This window comes from Archocentrus centrarchus, chromosome 9 (assembly GCF_007364275.1).
Source record: "Archocentrus centrarchus isolate MPI-CPG fArcCen1 chromosome 9, fArcCen1, whole genome shotgun sequence".
NCBI classification, from domain to species: Eukaryota; Metazoa; Chordata; class Actinopteri; order Cichliformes; family Cichlidae; genus Archocentrus; species Archocentrus centrarchus.
Genome location: NC_044354.1, coordinates 2,228,421 through 2,255,588, shown reverse-complemented (window position 1 = coordinate 2,255,588; position 27,168 = coordinate 2,228,421). Strand labels below are relative to the sequence as shown.

The window sequence follows — 27,168 nt, the reverse complement described above, 5'->3', positions numbered from 1 at the left end:
CTAACAAGTGGTTAGCAGCGGTTAGCTGGGTTTCGCTTCCGTTTTGAGTGTAGTTCATGTGTAATAACTTGGAGTGTTTTGAAGTCTTCCGACGGAATGTTTTGGGTGAGATGCTCAAACGTGAACGTTATCGGATATGTGTAAAGTTGGCGCCAGTTAAGGGTTTACATTATATATAATGTTAACGTTATTTAGCTAACTAGTAGCCCAGGACAGTGCGCTGTATTTATCTGCTTGGGATGAGTGTTTTGATGACTTTATTTTGGGAATTAAAGTGAAAAAATACATAAATACGTAACTGCGGGACAATCATCGATCAAAAACATGCCAGTGAAAGGCTTAAAAACAGATGTAACTCGCCTTTGAGCATTCATCGATAGCTGAACGAGAAATAGTAAGGCTGGACAGTCACATGCACAGCTGTGCTTATCTTTAGACTACTATGCCAAATGACTCATCTTTACCAGAGCGTGAAAAAAGTTAAAGAAAAATGCCTTGACTGTGCGCTCAGTTTGTGAGAAACTGCAGGAGCGACTTTGGATTGTTTATGAACTATTCGCCATGGCAAGTGCCTTAGCAGCAAAAATGGGATTCAACTCGCTGATGAGAAAGCAAGCAAGGACCTTCAACGTTAGGATCGGCACAATGGAGTCCGACCTGGAGTTCAGCTGCGAGGTGAGACCAATCATAAATCCACTGGGCTGAAGCTAAGAATTACATTAGTGATCATGACCACAACACAAAGTACAAGTCTTAAAGAGTGGTTACCGTATGGCGTGTACGTTAATGCTACCATGAACGCTTGACAACAGTTTAATGGGTCCAACAACTGAACGGGTACAGGTGTCCAGATAAATGAGTTTCACTTTTCAACACTAGATGGCAGCAATCAACTGTGACTCATGAACTGAGCAGCTGATATTATGGTGAAGTTCTGCAGAAGACAATGATCTGTAAGAATTGATCTCCTGCAGCAATGCGATCGGGGAAATGTAAGTTTCAAAGAAGTGGCAAAACTCGGTGTATCCAGTTTGGAGAATCCAAAAGTGATTTATGTTGTTTTTGAAAATACATGTTTTGTAATTTTGGCCTTTTTGCGGTGTTTTTGGTTTATCAAATTACTTGGTGATTATGTCAGAATTAAAAGGCATCAAAATGACTTGCAGACACCATGCCTGTTTTTAAAAAGGAGGGACTCCACCAAAGTTTACAGACAGTAATTACAGACAGCAGCATCATGTGCAGGTTTCTGTTTTCTTCTTTTTCTACCATGAGGATTGTATCAATTATGGGTTTAGGAAAGAGCCCATAATAAGTATTGGTCATACTGACAAAGTGTTCCTTCAGGCTTGCATAAAAATGCTGCATGATCGAGGTTGCCTTTCTTTGTGCATGGACAGGTTTTTATCCTATATATATATTTTTTTTTTTACAGTTCTTAACACGTTTTTTTCATGCCGAGCTTGAAAGCCCTTGACAGTAGCTTGCACCCTGAGTTAACTCAAAGGCTTGAGATGAAAGCAGTCTAAATTGGATATGTGAGCCTGATATGCCACCCCCTTAGTTCTCAGCGGGGTGAGGAAAACATGTATGATTCCCTGCTTGAAACTAATGGTTGTAATGGAAATCTTAGTATGACTAGATCAGGAAAATGCAAGATCTTATGAAAAATGTAATCCTAAGAATAATTTTGCTTTTTTTTTTATGTGTTACAGGTCAAGTGGAAAGGAAAAGACCTTTTTGACTTGGTGTGCCGAACTCTTGGACTGAGAGAGACGTGGTTCTTTGGGCTCCAGTATAACATCAAGGACACAGTCGCTTGGCTCAAGATGGACAAAAAGGTGACTGCTGTACTTAAACTGGTAAAAATAATAACAATGTTCTCTGTAAATACTGTTAATATAAGCATTTGAGTCATGACAATAAAAAATTATTTCCTTGTTTGTTTGTTCTGATGTTGCAGGTTCTGGATCAGGAGGTGCCGAAAGAAGAACCCATCACCTTTCAGTTCCTGGCCAAGTTTTACCCTGAAAATGCTGAGGAGGAGCTAGTGCAAGATATCACACAGCACCTCTTCTTTCTACAAGTAACTACACATTATTCATATAATGCATCATTGTTTACATTCAGAGTTTTGTTCTCTTATTTTCAGTGTCAATCAGCTCATTCAGGAAGTACGTAGTGCAAACTGAAATATTTGGGATTTGCTTTTTTTTAAATTTTCCTTGACATTATGTCATCTCAGCTGCTTTTTAAGTTATAGCTGCCACATTATTTCAGCTAGTTGGGAAGAAAATGTTGCTCCCCATTTTCCACGAGGATGTGTGCTTTGTTTGAGACATTCTTAGAGGAGGACTGCAACTTTCTGACCAAACACCTAAAGCCTTTAAAATTTGGCTAATGCGCTTTATCTGTGGCTTCCTCATTTTTCTAATCCAGTGCCAACAGCAGCTCTGAATCTATAGGCGTTTTCGCTAAGTTCTTGAGCGGCGCACTCTGTGATACACTTTCTCTGTTGTCTCGGCCTGATTGTGTGCGGCCACTTGGAATTAATGCACAACATATTACTGCTGCCCTTTCTATCCCCTTAATACTCTTCGGGGATTTCCTGTGGATCCTGAACACCCTTCCCCCTCACACAGGATGGGATTTGTAACTGTGCTCTCGTCGTCCGCTGCCACCGGTCACATTTATCAATTACCAATTAGACTTTAAGGGCTCAGTTATTGACCCAATTAATAACATATTCTCTATTTAGTGTTTGTCCCCATAACACTCCCATCAAATCTGGCTAAATGTGTTAGTTTAATGTGACTTTAAACTGCAGTGCATTCCAGCATTTGGGTAGCGCACTTATCTACTTAAAGCATATAAAATGTCTTTCTGTGTCCTTAATCCATATAAAGGTAGTTGGAGTATTTTATTTACTCCAAAGGGAAGAAAACAAATAAGTCAGCAGTGCACAGCTACAAGGGGAGACAAATATAAATGTGTAATGCATTGCATCACTTGTCTTCCTATTACTTTGCTCCCATTAATTCCCATAATGTCAAGAAGTGTTCTCCGTTTAGTGTCACGGGCACGACAGGTGGATTAGTTCTTATCAGAAAGGTCACCGACCCGTACACACACACACAAACACATGCAGACACTCATCACACACTTTGGAGCACTCACGCAAACAGACACATGCACATCTTTGTCACCTCAGCCTGTAATCTTTGCACCAGCACAGTCTCATTTGTAAACCAGTTTGCAGCTTCAGCCTCTTAGTGCATGCCGTGATTAGGGGCTGTCACCTCTGGCTCCACACCTTTGTTCAAAAACAAGAGAAGACAGCGCGACTGGCTTTGCAAATTGATAAGGTTAAAGCATTAAAATTGTCTTATATAACTACAGCTGAAGCATGTTTGCACCATCAGGCTTTGTGCTCTGTGTGCGGTTATGCAAGTTTGAAATTTAGTCAGTTTGACGTGTGATGGTGTTCAGGAAGTGACACCTGGTGAGAAGCAGGACTTTCATCTGGAGGGACCTCGTTATCGGGGATGGATGCCCATTTTAAGAATTCATGTTATTATAGTGATCCATGACAGTTAAGTCAACACTTGTAAACATGCACCAGTCTTTCCGTAAGCTATAAAGTATAAACCTAAGCCCCGAATTTACAGCTCTTAATGACAGGAGTGAATTCAGAGGCAGAACTAGCAATCCCAGAGATGCCGAAATAACACGGATTATAAAAATGGGCGGTTTTCCTTTAATTACCATTTGGTGCTTTTCTAGGACTTGTCATTATGTTCTTCTGACTAGAAAGGTGATATTCTTGGAGCAGCTTAATGATAATGAGAAATGCTGCTGGTTTATGCACTTCCTGGCTCTGTGTCTAATAGGTCCCTATGTGACTATGATATTTAAGTCTTACAATATTTATTTGGAACAGTTTGTCCTGTCCCCAGACCTCTCTAACGTGTAGCTGAAAGTTACCTGGTTTGAAGGATTTACAGTCACATCCTTGTTTTTTCACTGTCTTTGAACAAGCACTTAATCCACTTTGAAACACTGAGCATGTCAGCATCCTAAAGGCAAAGAAATGACACATAAAATCGACATTTTGTCATAGTTTAAATAAAACAGATGAGTCACATGGAATAGCTAAGTGTTGTTGTGGAAGTCTTGTAAAATCAGGTTAAATCATGCAGGAAGAGCAGGAGACTCAGATGCCTTATGCAGAAATATTTATTGCTTTAAGATCAAGGAGAGCAGAGATGTTTGCGTGTGTTGACACGATGTACCGCTACACAATTGTGAAAGCTATTTCTAACAGGGTATATTTATACTCACTCATTCTACACATTCCAAGTGTTATTTAAGCACGGTCCCTGTCTCTGTTCCCAAAATTAGATAAGAGAGATGCCTCTCAGGCACAGATGAATAGAGACTGTTCTCTGAGGCTTTGGGCTGCTGGGTCAGCGAGACCTTACCAAATGGAGAAATTTGCTCTAAACAGAAAATGTCTTACAAGCGCTCACCTTCTTTTATTAAAGCTTCAAATCCATAAAGTTAGAATCCATATTCCAGGTTTAGTATCAGTGATTAGGAACTCTTTATGAAGGGAAAAATGGAAAGTGTCTCATTAAAAACCCTGACATATCCAGGGTCTGGTGCTCTTATGTATGTGCCAAGATCTCAAGAGCTTTCTGTGGCGTTCGTGGGAAAAACATGAAGCTGATTATATTTGGGAACTCCTCAGGTGAAGAAGAAGATCCTCGAGGAAGAGATTCACTGTCCTCCTGAGGCGTCGGTTCTGTTGGCCTCGTATGCCGTCCATGCCGAGGTAAGTGCTCATTTTGGGACTCCAGATCTTATTCTTTCTGATTTTCAAACAAGATCCGTTTATTAATCTTGTCTGTCTGATGTTTTTCATCCCTACTTTAAAATCTGTGGCTGCAGACGACTAAAAACTTTAAAATCATGGATTTTTTCTGTTTTGTACCTGAATTTAGTACACGGCCTGTTTACTGTTATCATCCATGGGTCTGACTTCTATAATCTTTTTATATCTGGCTTCCCCTAGAGAAGCTATAAATCATCTGAGCCAGATTGCTGCACTTCGATTCTTGATAAGGACCACTTTCACTGTTCCACACTTTCACTTGATAATTCCAGTGTTGTTGGGCTGTTTTGGCCAAAACTAAGAGGTGAAATGCCACGAAGAGGAAGGAAATTTATTTGAGAGATCATCTTTCTTTAGATCTGAGAGCTAGTATATTAGCACTTGGCCTTTTTCGTGAGGTGCTGCGTGACCTTGGATGAAATGTACAAACCAGGAACCCGGCTATATGGAAGTTCAGCTTTTTATGTAGCTGTTCTAAAGTACAGAACTGAGATCTGTGCTAGAGCAGCTTCTACCTGTTTGAGGAGCCACCCAGCTGATGTACAGGCAGCAGGAATAAAATGGCACAGTCCAATTTGATTATAAAGTGAGACGCTAATGAGCAGACATGGCAGAAGTGCACAGTAAGAGCTCGGTGTTCAGTTTGGTGGCTTCAGGATTGAATGTTGCTTTTTTGTCAATAAGTAAGGAGTGCTGGAACAAGAACATGGAACTTTGTAGGAGGGTCATAGTCTTGAAGGATACAATACCCTGTTGGAAAATCATGGAGTTGGGAACAAGTGGTTTCCTGACAGAGAATTCATAAATCACCTGTAATTCTTCCAGACTGCTTCTGTCAAAATCCCAGTAAACCAGAAGAGGATGTGAAATGAAGGAGGTTGGATCTATTAAAGTCCTCTTCAGCGGCAGGAGAATGATGAAGCATGAGATTGAAATGGTGATTGATGCAACATCTGTGTGTTGTACTACACTGTTTTAGCAAATTGACTGATAAAGGCTTTTTAAGAGCCATACCGATATTTGGTGATTTAAAAATCCGATATATCGGATTTCCCCGACATTTATGAGTACTTATTTATGAGCCCTTAGAAAGATGACAGTGCAGTTTAAAAATAATCTTGTTTTATTGTTACAACAAGTCGTGGATTACTCATTCATGCCGTTAGTTGTGTTTGTAATACACAGCCCAATAAGAGTTTGACCAACTATTATCGAAGAAGCCTGTAGTGGAGCCATTGGTGTTGGGCCAACAGTCATTCATGCTTGTGTGCATGTTGGTTTAATCACAGTAAAACCAGAGAAATGTGAATGAATCAGTGCAGATCATTGCAGCTTCCTAAAACTAAAGGAAGTGTGACTGTTTGCACTGACTGATTGTCCAGTCCAGCTCAAACGGACCTTTTCAGAGTAACTTTTGCCAAAGTTTAAAATATTGTTTCACTGTTTATTTTCTCCAGTTGTTAGCATTGCATTAGGTATATTTTATTAGCACTATAAATTGCATTATGCTACATGAAATGTGCTCATTTTTGCACGTCTTTTATTGGTTACAAGTTACCCGCGCTCTATGGAAATCATTCCACAGAGAAGAGCGCACTTGATAAACGTCAAGCGATCTTAAGTTGTTTTGGTTGAAGGATCCCATCTCTCTGAAATCTCCTGAGGTGCAGCTTTTGACGAGCTGACAGGGTCTAGTGAGACTGAAGCTCTACCTCACAGATTTGGCCGAGAGCCCTCAGAGACTCGCCTTTCCATGCCAATTTAACAGGGCCGGGTTAAAAGAGGGCGCGCGGCTCAAGGAAAGTCAGCAAATCAGCACGAGCTCCGTGCTCTCCGGTAGCAACAAGACCAAAAAATATTGGTCCACAATCTGTTTTGATTTAATCAGCAGTCCACTTTGATTAGTGTCAGTTTGAGTAAATTGGCATTGTAAAGGGGAGACAGGTACTTGTTTAGCAGTGCAGCTGCTGAGAGGTTTTTGGCAGATGTTTCCCTTCTCCTTTTCTCATCACGGGCTGTTTTTGTGCAGAGCCACTGTGCAGACAGGGAAGTAGAGTCTATCACACAGTGGGATCTACTTTGGTGCTCTGGCTCGTCTTTAATCATGATTATGTCACTCTGAAGACAGCAATAGGAAGAGAGTAAAGGCTTATTCAAGACCGCTTTAATGTTTAAAAGAGAATTTCTTTATAATGTGGATCACAGCTCTGTTCAGGTCACACAGAATTCAACTGTGTAATCAGTTTTAAGTGTCAGAAGAAAGTGCTGCATAATTCACAGTGGGCGCAGTAGGAAGCCATAAAAGCTACCATTACCTTGCATGAGTTGTAAAGAATGTACAACTAGAGCAGGAAATAGATGGTGGAGATGTTTGTGTGTGGACAGAGACTCTGTTTTACCCGTGCGTGGACACATGACACAAGGTAATATACATATGGTGAGTCCAAAGGGTGGTAAATATTCCAGGCCCTTAACCAGGACTGTTTTCATCAGTGATTAATCTGACAGAAACATTCAACATGGTCAATAAAGCTGTCATAATGTTCAGTGAGCAGGTGGGACTCAAAACGCAGGATTCTGATGAAAAGTTCACAAGTTTACTGTCCAATGATTTTGGGGACAGAACAGGGAATTTCCAGATCCAGTCGGGGTTCAGGTTTCTAAGAAGGATTCTCCGAGGCTGCTCCTCTCTCTCGCCTCTCTCAGGGGGAAACAGCACACACACTCAGGTAGGCGGTGGACTATCTGTGCAGGCAGAGAAAGAGCAGGTGAGTGCTATCGCGTTCAACAGTGCAGGCAGTAATACAGGAGCCGATATGCTAACGTGACTAATCTGACAATCCGGCGCTGACTGAACGGCCCGCTTCTGCTTAAGAAGCCACAGCAAACAAGCGGTAATGACCCACAGGTGCGATCATCATCTCCAGGTGTGCGCTCAGTTCCCAGGAACCCCGCCTCCGGAAATACCATGGCAGGACTCCAGCTTCACACACCACTGAGGAGAGGGAGAGAGCGAAAAAAAGGAGAACAGGGCACCGAGCAGAGCAGGCAGCTCCTGACAAAAATGCCCACTGCATTCTACATATTCCACATCGAAGTGAAACTAACGACTGTGGGAAAAATCTGAAGTCTTTGACATTTGAAGACGTCATCTTGGCCTTCAGAAAATTGCAGTGGGCATTTTATTGACCATCGGGAAGCCTGCGATGAATGTTACCATCAGATTGATCACTGATGAAAATAGTGCTGGATATTTTGTGGTCACTTCATTAGAGAAAAGAAAATAGATACATTGATTGAAAAAGTAAGCACACCTACATTTATCACACTTTCAGATTCATTAAAATTACACTCAGGGCTTCCAGACTGGATGCCAGTGTCGAGAAACTCCTGAAGAAATGCCAGGTGGAACTCTTTGTGGTGTGTTATGTGTTATCATGCCAGTATCTAATGAACTCCATGGCTGTGGATCCCTGTGAGTTTGGTAAAGGATTTAAAAAGATCTAAATATTTCAGCAGTAAGGAAAGTCATCTGAAAATGGCACAGATTTGTCTGGGATTGGTCGCCCCAGTGTATTCAGCCCAGGAGGGGAGCGTTTAATGTCTCCCAACATCCACAAAATGTCATCACAGTATCTGCACGTTGACTCTCACAGCTGCTGACTGGTTAGAAAGTGCATGTGTGTGCAGTCAGAAAGAGATTGCACAAATTTGACCTGCATGGGAGGCAAGCCAGGAAAAAAGCCTGTTATGATGAAAATGGTTTGGGGTTGATTCGCTGCCTCGGGAACTGGGCAGCTTCCAGTCACTGATTGTGCTGTGAATTTTGCATCATATCATCAAAGCATGCTCAAAGATAACGTGAGACTATACGTCCAAAACCTTTGTCAGAAACAGACAATTGTTTAAAAGCACGTACGAGAAATAATTCCTGCTGAGGGGAACAATCCTATCTTATGTATTCAATTTTTACAGACGAATATTAAAAGTATTCCCATTTTATTGAAAATTTACTGGAAAATTTCATTTTCTATGTGGTTGTGTCCAAAGAATCTTTACATACTGTGTCAAAGATGATGTAATGTTTGCCTGTCCAGAATTGTCCATAGGATACGTTCACTTTTTCTGCCTTTGTAGGTCTGCAGAAGTGTCAGTGTGTCCTCTTTTGTATTCTAAGTGGGTGCAGTGCTAGAAGGAGGTGTTGACATGGAATTTCAACAAGAAGCCACCCTGGAAAAATGCACAGGCAGTCATTATGGCACAGAGGGTGTGTAGGGAGTGAGGCGGGATCGCTCAGGCGTTTATAATCCACATCGTGCTGAGTGGGGACAGATAGGACAAGCTAACAGACATGAATGACACAGGTGGGAAGAGCTCTGTTCTACAGGTGGCTTTCACAAGACTTGTACTAATATACATCTTTGAAAACTGAATAGAAAATCCTGAGACAGAGTCTACTTACTTTGTAGTTTGTCTGTTTTTATTTGTATGGCACAGACACAATGACTCACACATGTGTGAAGAGCTAAACAGAGCTGCTCTTTTCAGTGTCAGTCTGGTTATTCACTGTTCATTAGCTTTGTCTTGAGAGTCTTAAAGCATTCACCTGCCCAAAGTGTCATAATGGTTCATCCTACCACAGTTAGGTTGGCTGGCGTTAACATTTGTGACTCTGAGGCAGGGAAACGGAAACAAAAGGATAGAAACAGCAAGCCGGGGAAACACACCAGCGTAGTCCCTGTTTGTAGTTGTTCACTGTAACAGGGAATAATTGGAAAAGCTTAGAAATGACTTTTTATTTATTGGTCATTGTTATTACTGATGTTATTTCACATGTAGTGCACATGGGTTACACTGAAGATGTACAGCATGTGTTGCCAGACAGAATGGAATTAAACACTTGTTGTTTTAGACAGATAAACATTATTTGTGAAGATTTTTTTATTTTTTTTTGTAGTAATGCAACAAGCTGTCTTTAATTTGAGTAACGCTCCTCTTCTCTGCTATGCTGCATGTATGTGGGGGGGAGGGGGCTTTACACACTGAGAGTAAACAGGAGGAAAACAACCAATTATGTAAAATTACTCACTGATGTAAGAGCAGTTTGAAGCTCTCTGTCATAAGTGTGTTGATGCCATGAAATATTGTGTAGAAGTCTAACGTTATTTTGTTGCCAAGATAATTGTTGGGTGAAGAGATATGATCATAATGACCGGCTGGATTTAGGTAAATCTGTAATTTGAGCTACATGCTGACATACTTACTGTTAGAATTTGATGGCATACTAATTTAAGTAAATATAATGTTTAAGTTTTTCCCCGTGTCTTTGTGCCAGCACGCCAAAATTGCCTTTTAGCACAGATTTGTCTTCCTAAGAGCCATCCTGCTGAGAATAATTTGTTTCATTGGCCACTGAGGTTTTGATGTGTTGGTTTGAGAAAATCTGTATTTCTCATTTTTTGCACTTTATATTGGTTTTCTTTACATGGGGTGGTGTGAGAAATTTCCTTCCTCTGTTTTATTTGAATATAATGTCCATTAATTAGTCAGTGGTGACTGTTGAGCTGCTGGTGCCGTCAATTAAGAATATTGACACAAAACTATCTTGGACAGTCGATCGCCACAGGGGGTTTGGGGTTGTTTTGAAATAATTGGAAGGTAAGTAATTAGAAAGAATCGGAGCGCATTGTCACTGGCAAAATACCACCGTGTCTGTCGCTGAGCTGAGGCCCAGTGGTGCCGCAATACCTTAATAAGTCTATATATCATCAATTATGAAGCAATTACATACAAGCAGGTGCTGAACCGAGGGAGCAGAAGAGGCGAGGATGGGAAACTGAAATAAAAGGATCTAATTAAATGGCCATTGGCTGCACCAGTCTGTTAGCCACTGCAGTGGCGTTCAGGCTTTGCATGCTTATTACCTTCAGGTCTGTTAAACACTGTTTTCACACTGTTGTGCACAATAATAATATAACAAAATCCCCATATTAAAAGCTTAAAGGCTTTAACCACAATAAAAACAAGTTTTAGTTAATTTCTCAGGGTTTCTTTGTTGTGTATGTGTGAGTCTTGTACGTCACCAGGGTATAACCAAAAAGTTCAGTAGTCATAATGGTTGAAATCAGACACAATTGTTTCTGTAAAAACACCTTCTAGTTGAATTAGACAGCACTCAGCTCCAGAAACAGAAAACCTCCAGAGAAGAAAACAGGGGAGTGGAACACTGATTCATTTACAGCCTTTACGTGTGTTATGGAAATGTTTTTACACTTTGCCTTCATCAGCATCAGAGTATGCAAAGGCATGCAGCAAACAATTATGATCAACCTGGGCCGGGTGTGCGGTTGTCACTGTGTATTTGGTTGAACAGGGTTTCAAAGAGTTGGAGTTGCTGCAGTCAGTCTTCAAGTGCTAAACCCCGAGACAGCGGCGGAGGTAAAATAACACAGAACCCTCCTTCTTAAGTTTACAAAGATGAAAGTATAACTGTGGAAAATTAGAAGAAACAGGACACATTTAGTTTTTGAATAATGCAGAGCAGTGAGGTACTATTTTTTTTCTATTTCGGAGAACTTTGTGTTGTTCGCCGAGGTTCAGTTGGTGACTCTGATGTTTGTCCTCTTGAGTTTGAGCACTCTGGGATGCCCTTGAACACTATTTTCCAAAACAGTTTACCACAAACGATGCAGTTCACCCGCGAATTAGCATGAATGGATTACCGATTTAGGAAATTGTAGAAGGGCGGCTCATACACATGGTTAGAGTTTCATAATAATAATACTTTTGTGGGTCGTCACGCGATAAAAAAAAACTATTTGTCGCTTGGTCTAATTCCAAAAATATAAAATATATGAATAAAATACAGGCTGTGCAGTAAGTCAGTGTTCATATTACCCTAGTAAAAAAACTCCACATGTATAATTCATATCCTTCTATCTGTTTTACTGTATCCAGAGCAAATTCCTCCTGCTCCTCAGTTGGAGATGCCTAATCCATCTATATTTCTATTTAAACATGCATGATGTAATTTGTACCCCAGATTTATGCTGATAAGTGATCTCGGTTCTCCCAGAGATATTTCTAATAACATAATTTATACCATCTCCGAACAACTGGGCTGAAATATGTGCAGTGCACATGAATGACCTGATGGCACACCAGCCTCCATTCATCGTCCAGGAAACCATTTTCTTAGAGCTACTTTAACTTATGAACAGCTCCCAGGAGAGACATCGTGTGGGCTGTTATTGGATAGTGATTTTAATCATTTGGGCACTTTTGCTCTATTTTACAGTACGGAGATTATGACCCTGCTGTTCACAAGCCTGGCTTCTTGGCCGAGGAGGAACTGCTGCCAAAGAGGGTGAGCGATGGCCGTTTACCGGCTGCGGCACAGTTTGGTATTGTAACCGTCCTCAAAAGCGTGGCTGATATTGTTTTCACTTTGTGAGGCAGTGTTAATATGTGGCCCCGGAGACGCTTAATGTAGCGATGTATGTTTCCATGAGCATATTTTGTTAACTTGATAGCATTTCAACAATTACAGCAATTTAAAGCTTTACAGGTGAGCAGCTGAGCTCAAAATGAGGCCAGTTTGGGGATGAATGAACTCAGTGCTTCTGTGTGATCCCAACACAATTTTTTCTAGTTTACTCATGATTGAGGATTTGGATATATTTGCCATATTATTGCATTATATGCTTTTTAGTATGCACTCTTATCTGCTGCTCTAATGTCTGAACATTTAAATGAGATCCTCTCCGTTTCAGGTGATTAACTTGTACCAGATGACTCCAGAAATGTGGGAGGAGAGGATCGCCGCATGTTACGCAGAGCACAGGGGTAGGACGAGGTAAAAACTGCTGCACCGAACTGAACTGGACTGCTGCGAGCTTCCACAGTCATCAGCACAATTTAAGTTTTGAGTTCACACAGGATGTGCCTGAAAAGTTGTCTCTGCAAGAAATCTTTTATGCAAAACTGGACTCGAAATGCAAAAAGGATTTCACAGCAGTGGTCTCTGAATGGAATTAAAAAAAAAAAAAAAAAGCATTACATTTATTGCATCAGCTTACCAGTTTAGATAACTTAAGTGTAATTAAATTCCCTCTACATTCAAAAGAAGCAAAATGAATGTTGCTTTTTTGGAGAAAATACTGCACTGTGGATATAACATGGCCCTAATTGCTGAGGTGAAGCTAAAATGACAGGAGATTGAAAATCTATTTTTGTGCCGTTGCACTTTGCTCCACCGCTAAACTGAGCTAAGTTGAAAATGATTAGGGAGCAAGTGTGAGGGATGTGGAGTGTCTTACAACTCTGTGGGCGGTGAGTTTGATGCTGGACAGTGAATTCTAAAAGCCATAAACCTCAGCACTTGGAAAAGTAATAACTGAGTCACTGGTACTGATCAATAACCCTCTCAACCCTGTCAGTGGGAGGGAAGCTGGTGGTCCTCGCGCAGCATGATGTGGTCCTGCAGACCCTCGCTGTAGCAGGAACTCCCACAAAGGTTTTGATTGCTTTGGCGTGTCTCTGTTTGTCTGTGGTGATAGCATTAGCATTAGCACTAGCACATAAACACATCAAAGCAACTGACTCACAAATGATGTGCCTCTACATGTTCTTTAATGGAAATCTCTAATGTTTAACCACAGCATAAACCTTTACCATATGATTTTTTCTGATCCTCGGTGTCCAGCCTGGTTAAAATGTGTTAACTCGGCGTAATGCTCACTCGCCTGTTAAAACTTTGATGAAGCTTAAATCATCAATTTCCCAACCACCTATATCAAACAGCCAGTTATTACGTTTAGGGCCAATCATGTCCTAATTTTTGCTCAGCCATCAAAGTTACTGCTAACAGTCCTGTGCAAAGAGAGGAGGGAGAGGAGCAGAGTTCGGTGCATTTGTTTTCGCCCCTGCAGTATTCAGAGTCTTGGAGGCATCGGAATAAGTCTTGTTTGCCATCAAGCATGACCTCTTAAGCCTGTTAGGGAATTATAGTTGTGTTTTGTGTCAGCACTGTGCTTATGTTTTCATCCTCGCAAGAGCTATGTGGCAGAGTTTTTATAGATCACACAAACATGACAGATGCTACACACAAAAGCAGAAGAAACAAGGTCTGATCTCCTGTTTCTCTCTGCTGCTGCACCTCCTCTCCTCTCCTCCCACCCTCTGTCTTGCTCTCCTTCGTTCCACTGGATCCCCCTCAATCATTTTCTCTCTCTTTCTGTCTTTGAACTAGGGATGAAGCTGAGATGGAGTATTTAAAAATAGCTCAGGACCTGGACATGTATGGCGTCAATTACTTTTTAATCAGGGTGAGTCACCGCTGCCTCGCTGCATCGTCACAAAGTCAGGTGATGTAAGGGATTAGGAGGTGTGTCAGTTTCATCATGTTGTTAAATGAAGTGGTGGGAAAAGCAGTCTGACTTACAGTAACCGTTTAACTGTTTATTCTCTTACTTGGATTGATATGCTTTAGGTTAAATAAAGTGTTTTCCAGATGAGTCATCACAAAAACAAACCTATAAAGAGCTCTTAATAAACGGCGGCTCTGGCCTTGATCAGTGTGTCCTCTAAAAGCCGAGACATTTGAAAGCACCACCAAAAAGTCCAACTCAGCTGACATTCTCCAGCACGAGTCTAGCAAATAGTTCTGGCAAGCAGCGCCATCACAAAGCCACCTCCATTTAATGCAGATACAAACCAAGTGTCCCTGAACAGCTGGGTAATATAAAAAAAAGCTCTGTTTATTCTGTTGATGTGTGTCAGAATAAAAAGGGAACAGATCTTCTTCTGGGAGTAGATGCCCTGGGGCTGCACATATACGAGCCAGACAACAAGCTGACACCTAAGTGCTCCTTTCCTTGGAATGAGATCCGGAACATTTCCTACAGCGACAAAGAGGTGGGAGAATCTGTAGCTGAATCTCGTGATATGGATTTATAGGACAAAAGGGAAGTAATTGAAGTCATGTATAGGAGATAATTTAGTATCATAGTTTAGTGATTGTGATCATTCATTGTCAGGTTTTATTGGTTTTATGTTAAGTTTAAATGATCTAAATTTATAATTTATAACACTTTGCAATCAAAAACATCAGCTATAGGAATAACTGTTTTCCCTGTTGTGTGTTATGGATTCCAGAGAAATGGCCCAGACTTACCGGACAGATGTGTCTTCTTGTGTTTTGATAAAACATGTGCGATTCTTGTTTCTCCGATGTTTAGTTTACAATCAAACCTCTGGACAAGAAAGCCAATGTTTTCAAGTTCAACTCTTCTCGGCTGAGAGTCAATAAGCTGGTGAGTGATTAATAAGATTAATAAGCACCGCTTTTCTTCAGAACACTCGAGTGGTCCGAACACCATTATTGACTTTGTTTATTGTTGTGAATTTCCTTGTGCAGATCCTCCAGCTGTGTATAGGGAACCATGACCTGTTTATGCGCCGGCGGCGGGTGGACTCGCTTGAAGTTCAACAGATGAAGGCTCAGGCCAGAGAAGAGAGGGCGAGGAAACAGGTACCGGTCATAGAGAAGCACAGGAAAGGGAGAGCGCATTCCTGAAGATGCTAATTATTAATGAATTATTTCCATCTCTGGCTTTTAAGAAAGTATTAGGAGTTAAACAAACATCCACATAACATTTGCTAACACTGCTTCTCCAGTCTGGTGCTACTAGTGATAAACCATTATAGAATGAAGGGGGTGCATACATGGTAAAGGAAACTCAAAATATCAAGGCAGCACAATTCATGAGATTTTTGAGTTTCCTCGACTTGTGATTATTGCTGTTGACTTTACGGGAGTTTGTTTTTTTTCCCCACAATATTCCTGTGAGGGAAAAAAGTTTTGGTTTGGTCCTGATGCAACCCCCCCCATTTATTGGGGCTCATCAAGAATTTGTTTCATGAAGGTAGAAATACAAATATGAAATATTGTTAACCTCACAGGAACGTCTTGTACATGTCACATTCCCGGATGAGTCCACACAGACCTAATTATTGTATCTCATTACATTTGATATGAATGATTGTCAGTCTGGTGTCTGACCGACACCATTCACATGGATCCATTTAGTGGCACAAAATCCAGATCCAGCCAATTTGATGGTGTTTCATACTTTAACAAAACATATATTTTAATGTGGTTACTTTAATTGCTTGGATCTTGTTTCTAATATTTACAGCAAAACAGACCCCCCCCCCCCCCCCCCCCCCCCCCCCCCCCCCCCACACACACACACACACACACACTTCTCTCTCCTGTCTTGAATTGATGTGTTAATTAGGTGCACCTGCGTATCGTTTTTCCTCTCTTGGATCTTAATTGCACTTTATCATCTTTAGTTTTGTATGTTTTCTTCCGTCTTCTTACGTGTTTCCATTTTCTCAACCTTGTAATCTTATGTTTTTACCACACTGTATCGTTCAGGTAGAAAGACAACGCCTGCAAAGGGAAAAGCAGCTGCGGGAGGAGGCTGAGAGAGCCCGGGATGAAATGGAGAGGAGACTAATTCAGCTGCAGGATGAGGCTCACATGGCCAACGAGGCGCTGGTAAGATTCAGTTGGTTGGTTCAATCTAGAATTCACTATTGTGTTGTACATACACAATACATACATACATACATACACACCAGATTTCAAAACAAAATAATTGAGTTTCTATCAACATCAGCATCTTCATGTCATTTCCTCTGAGTGTTCGCTACACTTCTCTTTCCCACTTGTCTTTTTCTTGTACAATTTCCCCGTCTTCTCTCTATCTTTCACTTTACTTGCTCTTTATCTTCTACATGTGTTTGTCCTTCCTTCTTCTCTCCAGCTGCGTTCAGAGCAGACGGCGGACCTGCTGGCTGAAAAAGCCCAGATCGCAGAGGAGGAGGCCAAGCTGCTGGCCCAGAAAGCTGCCGAAGCTGAGACGGAGATGCAGCGTATCAAAGTGACTGCCATCCGTGGCCAGGAGGAGCGGCGGCTCATGGAACAGAAGATGCTGGAGGCAGAGATGCTAGCCCTCAAGATGGCTGAGGAGTCAGAAAGGAGGTGGGGAGAAGAAGAAGAAAGAGGACTGGGTGGATGTGGAGTGTGTCACGCTGTAGAGACTGTACAGTGTATCTGTTGAGCTTTGTGGCTTTGTCTCAACAAGCAGCATTTCACAAACACACAACATGCATCGTTTTCAGATCTTTAAATAACTTATTCCCAAATCTCACTAACTTTCCAGGAGCTGTTTTTCCGTTATCACAAGCTACAACAGCAGGGCTTGTATTTGCTTTTTCACTTTGCAGGTTTGTATGTTTGTGTGTGCATGTGTACGTGTGCGTGCATAGGTTGCGTGTGTTCTTGAGACAGCTACTGTCACAGAAACAACCACAAAGGCAGTTTTGAGTACTTTGTCAGGTGTTGTTGTGCCTGTGGACAGATGCTGCCAACATGATGGTCGTACAAGTTTGCATTCACAGCCAGAAGTCATTATATTTGTAACTGGAATCAAAACGAGGGCCTGCGTGGCCCGACAGCACAGAGGTCCATCAATTTGCCTCGAGAACATGAAAGAATAAGAACTTAGAACTTGTTCATCTTTTAATTTCAAAGGCTTTGTTCTCACAGGAGTCTGCAGCCACCGTGCTGCACACAGCGGAAAAAAGGGGGCGAAAGCTTTTGTTCGGCAGCTCTCTCCTTCGGTCTGAGGCGCAGCATTTCATTCGTGTTAGTTAATTGATGGCAGCAATAACAACTGATGGTGGGAGACCCTGTCAAAGAGTCTCTTTTACAATACTGTAGGAGTTTTAAGTTCCACAATACTAAAAGTGTATTTTTGGATCTGTGTTTATCTGTTTCTTGCAAAGAAATTTTGACCTTTTTTTTTTTTTTAACACTTGCTGAAGTAGATAAAATCAATCAGGTTCACTTTTTTATTCCTGTAGCAGTCAGCTGGATATAAAACGATTGGGACTTGAGTGAGTGATTTTGCAAAGCTTAATAGATGCCAAGCAATTAATTTCTATAAAAAAATAGTACACATACTAAGAATATCATTTTACAGCCTCCACTTCACAGATTATTAGGCAATCATTTCAAATGGATACCATTAACCACTTGTCGGTAACTGAAATTTCTGGATGAGCACTTTCCTGTAACAGAGAAAATTTAAACCTGTGGTGCTCAACATGTAAATGACTCTGTCCACTCAAACCCTCGAGGCACGCGGCTCCCCCACATCAACGAGGAGCCGCTGAATGTTCAGGAACACAATCAAAAGAAATGTAATTACTCTCATATAACATCTTTATATCTTTGTGCACACACTCGATGGTGACATAATGCAGTCAGAAATGATTGTCTTCTGGGGTCACACATCGATCACCTGCGTAATAACAAAGTGACACTCCTGGTTCACCAGCGAACCAGCGTACCAATTATGTAAGATAATTTTTGGATTTGGTTTAGATAATTCTGTTTCCTTGGAAGGACTGGGAGGTGAATGAAAGTATTAAGTATCAGTCTCTCTGTCTGCTTATACCTCAGGGCCAAGGAGGCTGAGCAGCTGAAACAGGACCTGCAGGAAGCCAGGAATTCTGAGCGGAGGGCAAAACACAAGCTGCTGGAGATTACCAGCAAGGCTGTCTATATGGTAATGGACACGGGGCACATACATGCTCGATGCTCACATATTCTTAAAACACAGGTAGATAAGATAAGTCATCCAATATACAATGTAGCTGATGTGGTCAGATAGGAATGTTCACGATCAAACAGGGAGGTCAAAACTATTTGTTATCAGTTTTCAGAAATACATCAATAAGCCAATATTTGAGTAAAATTACCATATATCTTCTAATATTACCTCCTCAGTTATACCATTTTCCTCTTTGCTGTGTACATAGGATCAGAAAATATATTAAAAGAGCAACATACGCTCACATTATCGAAAGTTAAATGGCACGCGTGCTTGAAAAATGACTAATACACCATTCACTGTAATGTAATATACTTTTCATGTAAGTGACATTTCTGAAAATGATGTTTCCTCCATAGTTCTTGGATTACTTTATGTTTCATATCCAAAAAAGGCAAATCAGTGTCATAGAAAATAGGCAAATAACAGCTCACACAGACAGAAAATATGTTCTGCAGAAAACCATTAAAAAATACATGTGTATATAAAAATATAATATAAAACAGAAAATTGGACATGCAGTGCAGGTTCACAGAATAATGTTGCCCCCCCCATCCACAGAATCAGGTGTTTCTGGGCTTGAATATGCCATGAGCATATAGGGTTACCAGATTTCTCTTGTCTCCCAGTAACACACCTGTTCACACATGCTGCTGTTTTCCTGCAGCGCCACACAGAACAGGAGCTACTTGCATAAGACCAGGCAGCACATAAGGCAGCCTACACAAGGACTTTCAACATGCTAAAAACCCACACGCTCCACGTTCATCAGCCTGCACACATGCACTCACACACACTCTCACTCACGCACAAATACATACTGAGATACTGGTGATTGATATAATATATGACGACACTTTTATCTGCTTATGAATGAGGATCCTACACAAAAGACGTGCTGCCCCTGAGGATATAAACTCGTCATTTTTTTGAGCAACAAGTCCGCACATTGAAATACACAATTCCACCAACACAATGTTATCCATGAGCATTCCTGCCCTGTATCTTCTGCCAGTCCAAGCTTATGTTGATTGGATCCACATAAACTTGATTGTAGTGTGGATTCGCACAAAATTTGTATTTATAATGTGTATTAAGTTCACTTATTATCCAGCCGACTCCTGAGGTGGCATGTGACGAATGCATTTCAGAAATTTGGTCAAGATCTAAAAGCATATTTTCATGTGCGCATGGGGCCTTCTTCACTCTGAATCATTTCTCTGTTACATTGTGTCCTATTTTCACACATCCTTTTCATACATTCTGAAATAACCACATATTGTAATCTTCTCCTTTTATTCTCTCACTCTCTGTTGTTTCTCTTTCTACCATTCCTTTGTATTCCTCAGTCCTTTTTTCCAGAGCTTCTTCAATGTGTCGTTTTATATACCTCCACCTCATTGGCTTTTTTTCCCATCACAGTCCCCAGGACTGCCACCTGACAGCATGCCTCAAGATGTGAGCTTCAGTAGGGAGAACCTCAGTTTTGACTTTAAAGATACTGACATGAAACGCCTGTCCATGGAGATCGAGAAGGAGAAGTGAGTAGCCAGTCCTCCTGTGCTGGTCCTACTTATTATTTTTTAACTTTTCACAAGTTTAAACTGCACTTTTTCACTTTCTGGTTTTATGGTTCGACTTATTTGTAATTCTTTGCGAATTCATTTTTAGTGGAAGGAGTTAATCAGTTGGGAAAAAAAAAAATTCATATTCTGTGGTACTTCTGAATAACCTTAGAATGTGCTTGAAAAAGGTTTAAATTGGTGCAGGAACACAATCATTTTAAATATGCACATTTTAATTCAGGACTCAGGTGAATATTTGACCCTCAACATTAGCAGCAGCTGTTCCGCTGCTCGCATTTGGCAATTTTATTTCAGTAGCTCTTGTGGGTCACTGTTTGCAGACAGGAAAAGGTACATTTTGACAGGCGTGACCCTGGCTGTACAGTTGGGTAAATTACCTTGGTCTTAGTTGTCATATAATTAGGTTTTTAAAATAAATGCAATAAGGAGTGGGACTGCAGGGCAGCACCTAGCTGGTAGTTGTTCACAAACCTGAAGAATGCAGCAGAACTGAGACACAGACTGTAAAAAATGATTGATTTCTATTTTTTTGTTTGTCATTTTGGTATTTCTGGTAGCAAATGTGAAAAAAGGACACAGATAAACATCACGAGAGGAGAAAATGATACATAAAAATTAAATTAAAAAACCCATACTTGCATAGATGTTGCACTGAAATATTTGGAGCAAAATTAGAACTCATTAAAAAAAACAAGAATGTTCCTTCAGTTCACCTGTTAGAGGTTTAATGCATTCCGCCTATTTCCCTTTTCAAGTCCATCTTTTAGTTTAAAAGTGATCATTTCCTTTATTTAGATCATAGTTGTGACGTCTGTCTAGTTATTTGTGTTTGGTCCAAGATGCATTGTTCATCTTTTGATCAGAGGCTTTTCCCAGCTAACAGTAATGTAGGCATTAAATATTTGTCAGTACCTTTGGCTTCAGCCCAAGCTTCATCTTTACTAAATTAGAGCAATGTTGCGAGTGCAGAAATGTTGCCACTGGGAGTGGAAAGTTCTGCTGGTGATCCACTAACCGCGTGATAATTTATAAACAACGGCACCGGTTCGTTTCAATAATGACCAGCATCCTGCCAAGAGCAGCGCAAATTAGTGGGTCAAAAATGAGCAGATCTGATGAGGGAGCAAGAGGGTGAGAATCGTGTACTAAATAAAATATTACAGTGTGCATCCAGGTTTTACTTGGGTGTTTCTCTCTGGAATAGCTCGGCAGTTCAGGTCAGTGAGAGGCAGCTGATTTATCCAGAGAAGAACTGACCTTCACCTGAACCATGTGTAGAACACAAAACATTATTTACAGTCAGATCCTGAGCCATCTGTTTGTTAATGAAGATACTGTTAATGTGCCTTATGCAGAAATGTGTGCGCTGCTCCTGTTTTTTCTGCAGTGAGTGAGACTACACACACGGAGTAATATCCTCCAACACACTAACACGGCCCCATTAATAACTGCTTGGTGATAGAAATTTCAATATGGTATTAAATTGTGCTGATAGAAGTAAAAAAAAAAAAGAAATTACATGAAAGTCACTGTGTGCGCGCATTGCTCAGAAAACCCCATGCAGACTTTTTCACTGTGCAGAAGTGTGACTGAAAGCCTACAACACTGAGGAAAGTAACTTCCTTGTATCAGGATTCTCCTCCTCCATCCTTCCGACGCTCCGTGCTCAGTTCAGTTCTGCTCTGTTTCATCAAAATAGCAGTGTTACTGTGGGCCACCAATACAGGGGCTAAACATACAGGGGGGGACGCTCACAGCTTTGAGCTATCCACCCATGCCAGTTATGCACTTTCTCTGATAACGTCTCCCCGTCTCATTCCAAACAAAGGAATGCTTCTACTGGTAATCATCGCAATCACAGGTGCAAATTAAGATGCTTTTTTTTCAGTGTTAAACTCCTGTAGACACATATGTAGACACAGCCACAAAAATACCCCCGTCATAAACCTGATGCCAGTAAAAACATTTCAGAGAAAACCGACAGCAGCTTTTTTACACCAAAAGGCACAGACTGTTAGTAAATCTGTCCCTTTGAAATCTAGTGGTGTGTGTGTGTGTGTGTGTGTGTGTGTGTGTGTGTGTGTGTGTTTAAGATGGGTTGTAGTGCCTGATGTATGTTTTCAGCAGTTCTGGATGTTTTGGCAATTCCCAAAAAATATCCTAGTAGCTGGCAACATGCACAGTTCTTTCAGCACAGCTTAACATTACTAAAGTGTGTTTTCACGTGGGAAGTGATAAAAATAATCTATTACATTTTTTTCCCTCTGCATTTACAAGCAAACCCAGCTCCACTTGATTACAAATTCTCCACATTGTTGCCAACTTTATTTCGATAAGAAGAGATCATTTGAAAGGAGTGAACGTGATTTATTGGAGAACAGATGATTAGACTTGAATGAAACTACACAGCAGAGGAGAGTGCAACAATGGTAGGAAGTAGGACAGGACCCCCCGGAGTCTAGATGTTCATGGTGGCAGAGATGAAGCAGGTGGAACTGGACATGGGGGAGGAGGTGGGTCACACAGATGAGAGTCTGAGAGGCAGAAGAGCAGTGAGATTTAAAGCACATGGAACGGAGGCTGATTGGGTCACAGAAGGCTGGCAAGAAGTTGTGATAAAAACGAGCGATGACGACAGAATTGAGTTTGACAGTGTGGGAAAGAGGAAGCAACGGAAAGAAAAGACAAGCAGCACGAACACCCAGGAATTCATGCAGATGCAGGAATACACATCTTCCGGACTGCATAAGGTTCATTTAGTGGATTTTTTTCCAAAGCACCGTTAGCATTTTTTAATGCACCGCACGACAAGTCCGAAGAGGAGAGTTACACATTTGTAGAAGCAACACATTCAGTTCACCACATGGCAGCTGAATGAGCTGCACATGCAAACATAATAGATCCCTGAATATATTATCATTATAATTGAGAATATAGCTGAAATCAAAACTAGCTTATGTGTGTAATTTTGTTAGATTACATCACAGTTATAAAATAAGGATTTCATACACATATTCTGTTGTCTGGTACCAGAAACTGAAAAATATGTAATGAAAACAGCTTTATATGTGAGGACAGAGGGCCAGCTGACACAGTGATGTCATGGAGATGCTAATTACGGCGAGATGTCACTGAGACAGGCTTTAGCTACTTTCCTCAGACTGTTGGCAGGAAAGGACATTCTGTCTTTATTTAAACTGACTGATTAAAAAGTGCGTTCTTTGTGTCTTTTTGTACAGTGTGACATAATTCTGTTATACAACTTTTAAAGCCAAAATTATAATTTATCACGTGGCCTATTTGGTATAAAATCTGAGTCATATGATGCGATTCTAGAGGTAATTGTTTATGTATTATGTATATGTCTTAAATTTGTTATTATTATCTTTGACCTTATTGTCACTGCGTTTATTCATAATGGGTATGCAAGTAGTAGCTGCTGCTCAACTGGCAATTTGTCCATGTTTAGGGTCGAGTACATGGAGAAGAGCAAGCACCTGCAGGAACAGCTGAACGAGCTGAAGACGGAGATCGAAAGTCTGAAGCTGAAAGAGAGGGAGACTCCTCTAGACATCATTCACAACCAGAACACAGAGCAGGGGACCAGCAAGCAAAGCAACTTCAAAAAGGTAACTTCCACCTCGGCTGTGGGGGCGGCGGTGCCAGGCACAGAAACATGCATGGTCCTCCAAGATATGCTGTTTCCCCAAATCCCTGCCTTGTGTGCCCACATATATGTGCCAATAGGTCTTTGATGTGCATGCCTAACCATCATATTATACATATGCAGGGTGCTGACTGACATAGAATCAGTTTGTAGCAATAGTCTTTGTGTAGTCTCAAATTTCTTCTTTGATGGCATCTCCTACTGTATATAAAAGATGGACATAGCAACTGGGTTGAAAAATGGCAAACAGAGGACAGCTGTGTGCAATTACATGTGCTAATGAATTTATGGTCTCAGTCACCAGTTTCAAGTCTTATTGAGTATAAATGATGTTCATTTTGTGCTCAATTGAGTCAAAAAGGAGGTTAAAGTAGGGTGTGCTTTGGGAGGGGTCGCCCTGTGATTGACATGTAGCCGTATGAACATGCAGTGTGCTGCAGTGTGTTGTTCTGGCACATAAGGTTCCAAAGACGAGGAACACACCACGCTGGAACTTGGCTAACCGATGAGCGACATGATAGTAGTCCCGTCCATCTTTTGTTTACAGTCTTTGTGAAAATATATGTATTTGCATTTATCTTTAGTCATTAGTATTTGCCATTTCATCTCACCCACTGCCTGGTTTAGCGTCGATATGAATAAAGAGAAGACGTGTCAGGCTCTTAGCCTGGGGGATATTTCATAATTGATTGGTCAAAGTCAGTGGCATTGTTATAGAAAGATTATTTTCCCACTGTCCTCTGATGAACTGGCAGATTAGACGTGTTCTCATTTATCTTGCCACTCCAGTATCGCACTAATTTAAATAAAAGTATCAAATAGAAATTTGGGTTGTTCACAGCACATTGTGTAACAAAAAAGCCCACCCTCCTCCGTTTTGTCTCTGAGTGTAAAATACGCTTGTTGGGGAGCACTAATTGATTTTTGCTTGGTGATTAGTCATTTGGATTGATGGGGGCACCTCTGGCATGCAAGAGGAAAAGGAGCAGAGTTAAAAGTGTTGCTTTAATTGAACCAGAGGCGTTGGCATTTATCTTGTTAGTGAGGGACGGGGGGCCAGGCCTCGTGGCATTGCAGGGAGAAGGGAAAGAAATCAAGAGTGAGAAAGCTAAGTCAGCTTTGCTAAAAGAGGTGAGAAGTTTAGGGAAGGCGGGTAGGGGGCACTAAAAATGTTCAAAGGGAGAGGAGTTTGTGGGAGGCTGAGTCACGGATAAGTTCCAAGAATGTACTGTGAAGTTAGTGACCAGGGGGCGGTTGGGGTGAGGAGGAGACGGTGGGAAAAGAAGAGAAGAGGGAATGTGGAACGAAGCACAGATCACCGAGCCCAGAGCATCAGGACCGACTGCAACCCCAGGCAAAGTTTTCTCCACCCGGACTCACTCTCTGTTTGGATGATTAATGATTCCCTGAGCACGGCCCAGTGCCTTTGCACTTCTACCAGGCCACAGGTTCTGCTTTGTTTGCACCGGGCCTTTCAGGAGAGCTCATTCTCAATAAGCAAGTCTCAATACAAGAGCTGTAGTGATTCTGTGTGAAGTTTAGGAGAGGCGATGCTTTTTTATGCTATATATGGCAGTCCATTCAGACCTGAAGTGGCACGCAAAGGAGGTTAGCTATTATACTAAACATCACACAAAAGCATTTCTTTTCTGGAAATAGCTCGCTGCTGTGTCATTCAGAGCACTAATGTCCGGAACATTAAGTGAAGTGGAGACTCGGGCCAGTGTACAGCAAAAGACTCCAGTTAGACACACAGTCAGACTTCCACACTCACAAAATATAGTTCAGGCTTTCTGTCAGCAGGGACAATAGAAGGTGATCAGTAAACATTACACTGCAAATCCATCCCCTTTCCACACATTATCTCTTTGGATTTGCTTAAGTCCCTCAGTCAGCACATTCCCCGGAAAATAAACCTGGATTTCCCGAACTGTCCTCCTTCATCCCCCGTGTAATATTTACTTTGGCAGCTGCTTTAATTCCCTTTACCCTACAGATGTTAAAGAGAGGAACAAGTTTGCCCAGCCAATTTGCCTCGGTGCTCTCTTACGCAGTATTAGATAAGTCAACGGCTAGCTGCGCCTGAAGGGTTAAAGCACAGCCAGTGACCTGAATTAAAACATCAGCAGCTCATTTAAACCCGGAGAGAAAGACAATTAACAGTTCTTTCTCTGACTGGTATTGATCTTCCACTACTCTCCTCATCTGTTTGACTGTCTGCAGCAAAGAGCTTGGAAAACCTACAAAGTTGCGTTGCACCATGATCAAGTTGTAAGCCCTAATAGAGGTGGATTTTCTTGCACTTCATGGAAATTATAATTGATGTAAGATTGCATTGCATGCTTTTACACCATCACAGATTCATTACAAACAGAATAACCTTGGGGGTCTATTTCCAATAAACACACCAAAGACTCTCCAATTATTCTCTCCTTATGATCATTTAGTCTTTTGATTAGTTTAGGGAAAGAGGTCAGATTCTGCGTTTTGCTATTCTAGTGTGTAATTAAAAGCACTTCATCAGAGAAATGATTATGCATGAACATGTATGCGTGTACATTCAGAATTACAGCTTCCTGCTAACCTATTTTTAGTCAGATCACACATATTTAATTGTGTCAGTTTCTGCAAGCTTGCTGACCATCTGTGTGCTGCTTTTTAGCATCTCTCAGTTGAAATTCAGGGTCTTGTACAGACTAGTTGCTCACAGTGTGTGTACTGGGAATACTCAGCAGGATTAGATCAGGCAGAAAGGCTAAGGGAAAGGGCAGGTGATGACTTTCATGATCATAGTCTCCAATGAGGATTTCTGTCTTTTTACTTATTTTGCTTGCTTGCCAGAATACTCCTCCTCCTTTGCTTTTTTTTTTTTTACCCCTGACATAAACCTCACCACAGCTTCATTATTGTCCCTTACACAGCTAACACTGCAGAGCACTAAGTCCAGGGTGGCCTTCTTTGAGGAACTTTAAACCGCAGAGCTGCAGAGATGGGGATGAACGGCTGCCAAGAGCCTCTTCTGTCTGCATTCCCGGTCAGGTGAAAAGAGAGATCACACTGCGAGACCTCACACTTCTCTTCCTCCTAAAAAACACTACGGACAAAAAAACAAAAAACAAAAAAATGCTCGCTGCCTTAATCTGAACCAAATGTGGGTGCCTTGTATGTGCACAAATAAGAACGCATGCCTAATGCCCCTGCACTAAACCTTAGATTCATTCTTACAATGAGTGTGTGTTTACAGTGAGAGTGTGTTTCAGACAGCACAGTCTCCGGGAAGTTTTGAAGTGAACTTGTGTGTGGGATTTATTAATGTCAAAGAATAAAGGTTGA

General features: G+C 41.2%; 1 protein-coding gene across 2 annotated transcripts; it reads left to right on the top strand.

Annotated features, from left to right (window-relative positions):
* Positions 1 to 27,168, top strand: nf2a (NF2, moesin-ezrin-radixin like (MERLIN) tumor suppressor a). 2 transcript variants are annotated; one of them, XM_030737790.1, is made up of 16 exons: positions 1 to 675; positions 1,716 to 1,841; positions 1,964 to 2,086; positions 4,751 to 4,834; positions 12,192 to 12,260; positions 12,667 to 12,749; positions 14,145 to 14,220; positions 14,675 to 14,809; positions 15,133 to 15,207; positions 15,312 to 15,425; positions 16,338 to 16,460; positions 16,729 to 16,946; positions 18,432 to 18,537; positions 20,005 to 20,123; positions 23,638 to 23,797; positions 26,757 to 27,168. In XM_030737790.1, exons 1-16 carry the CDS (start codon positions 562 to 564, stop codon positions 26,805 to 26,807), a joined length of 1,776 nt encoding a protein of 591 aa, XP_030593650.1. In that variant the 5' UTR covers positions 1 to 561; the 3' UTR covers positions 26,808 to 27,168. The 2 variants fall into 2 exon arrangements, with proteins under 2 accessions (XP_030593650.1, XP_030593651.1); XM_030737791.1 differs by having other exon boundaries at positions 37 to 105.

Bases quoted from the DNA above. Each gene is read 5' to 3' on its own strand.
- nf2a (XM_030737790.1), top strand. From the start codon at position 562: ATGGCAAGTGCCTTAGCAGCAAAAATGGGATTCAACTCGCTGATGAGA. The intron at 676-1,715 runs GTGAGACCAATC...TATGTGTTACAG, and splicing joins ACCTGGAGTTCAGCTGCGAG to GTCAAGTGGAAAGGAAAAGA. The intron at 20,124-23,637 runs GTGAGTAGCCAG...GTCCATGTTTAG, and splicing joins ATGGAGATCGAGAAGGAGAA to GGTCGAGTACATGGAGAAGA.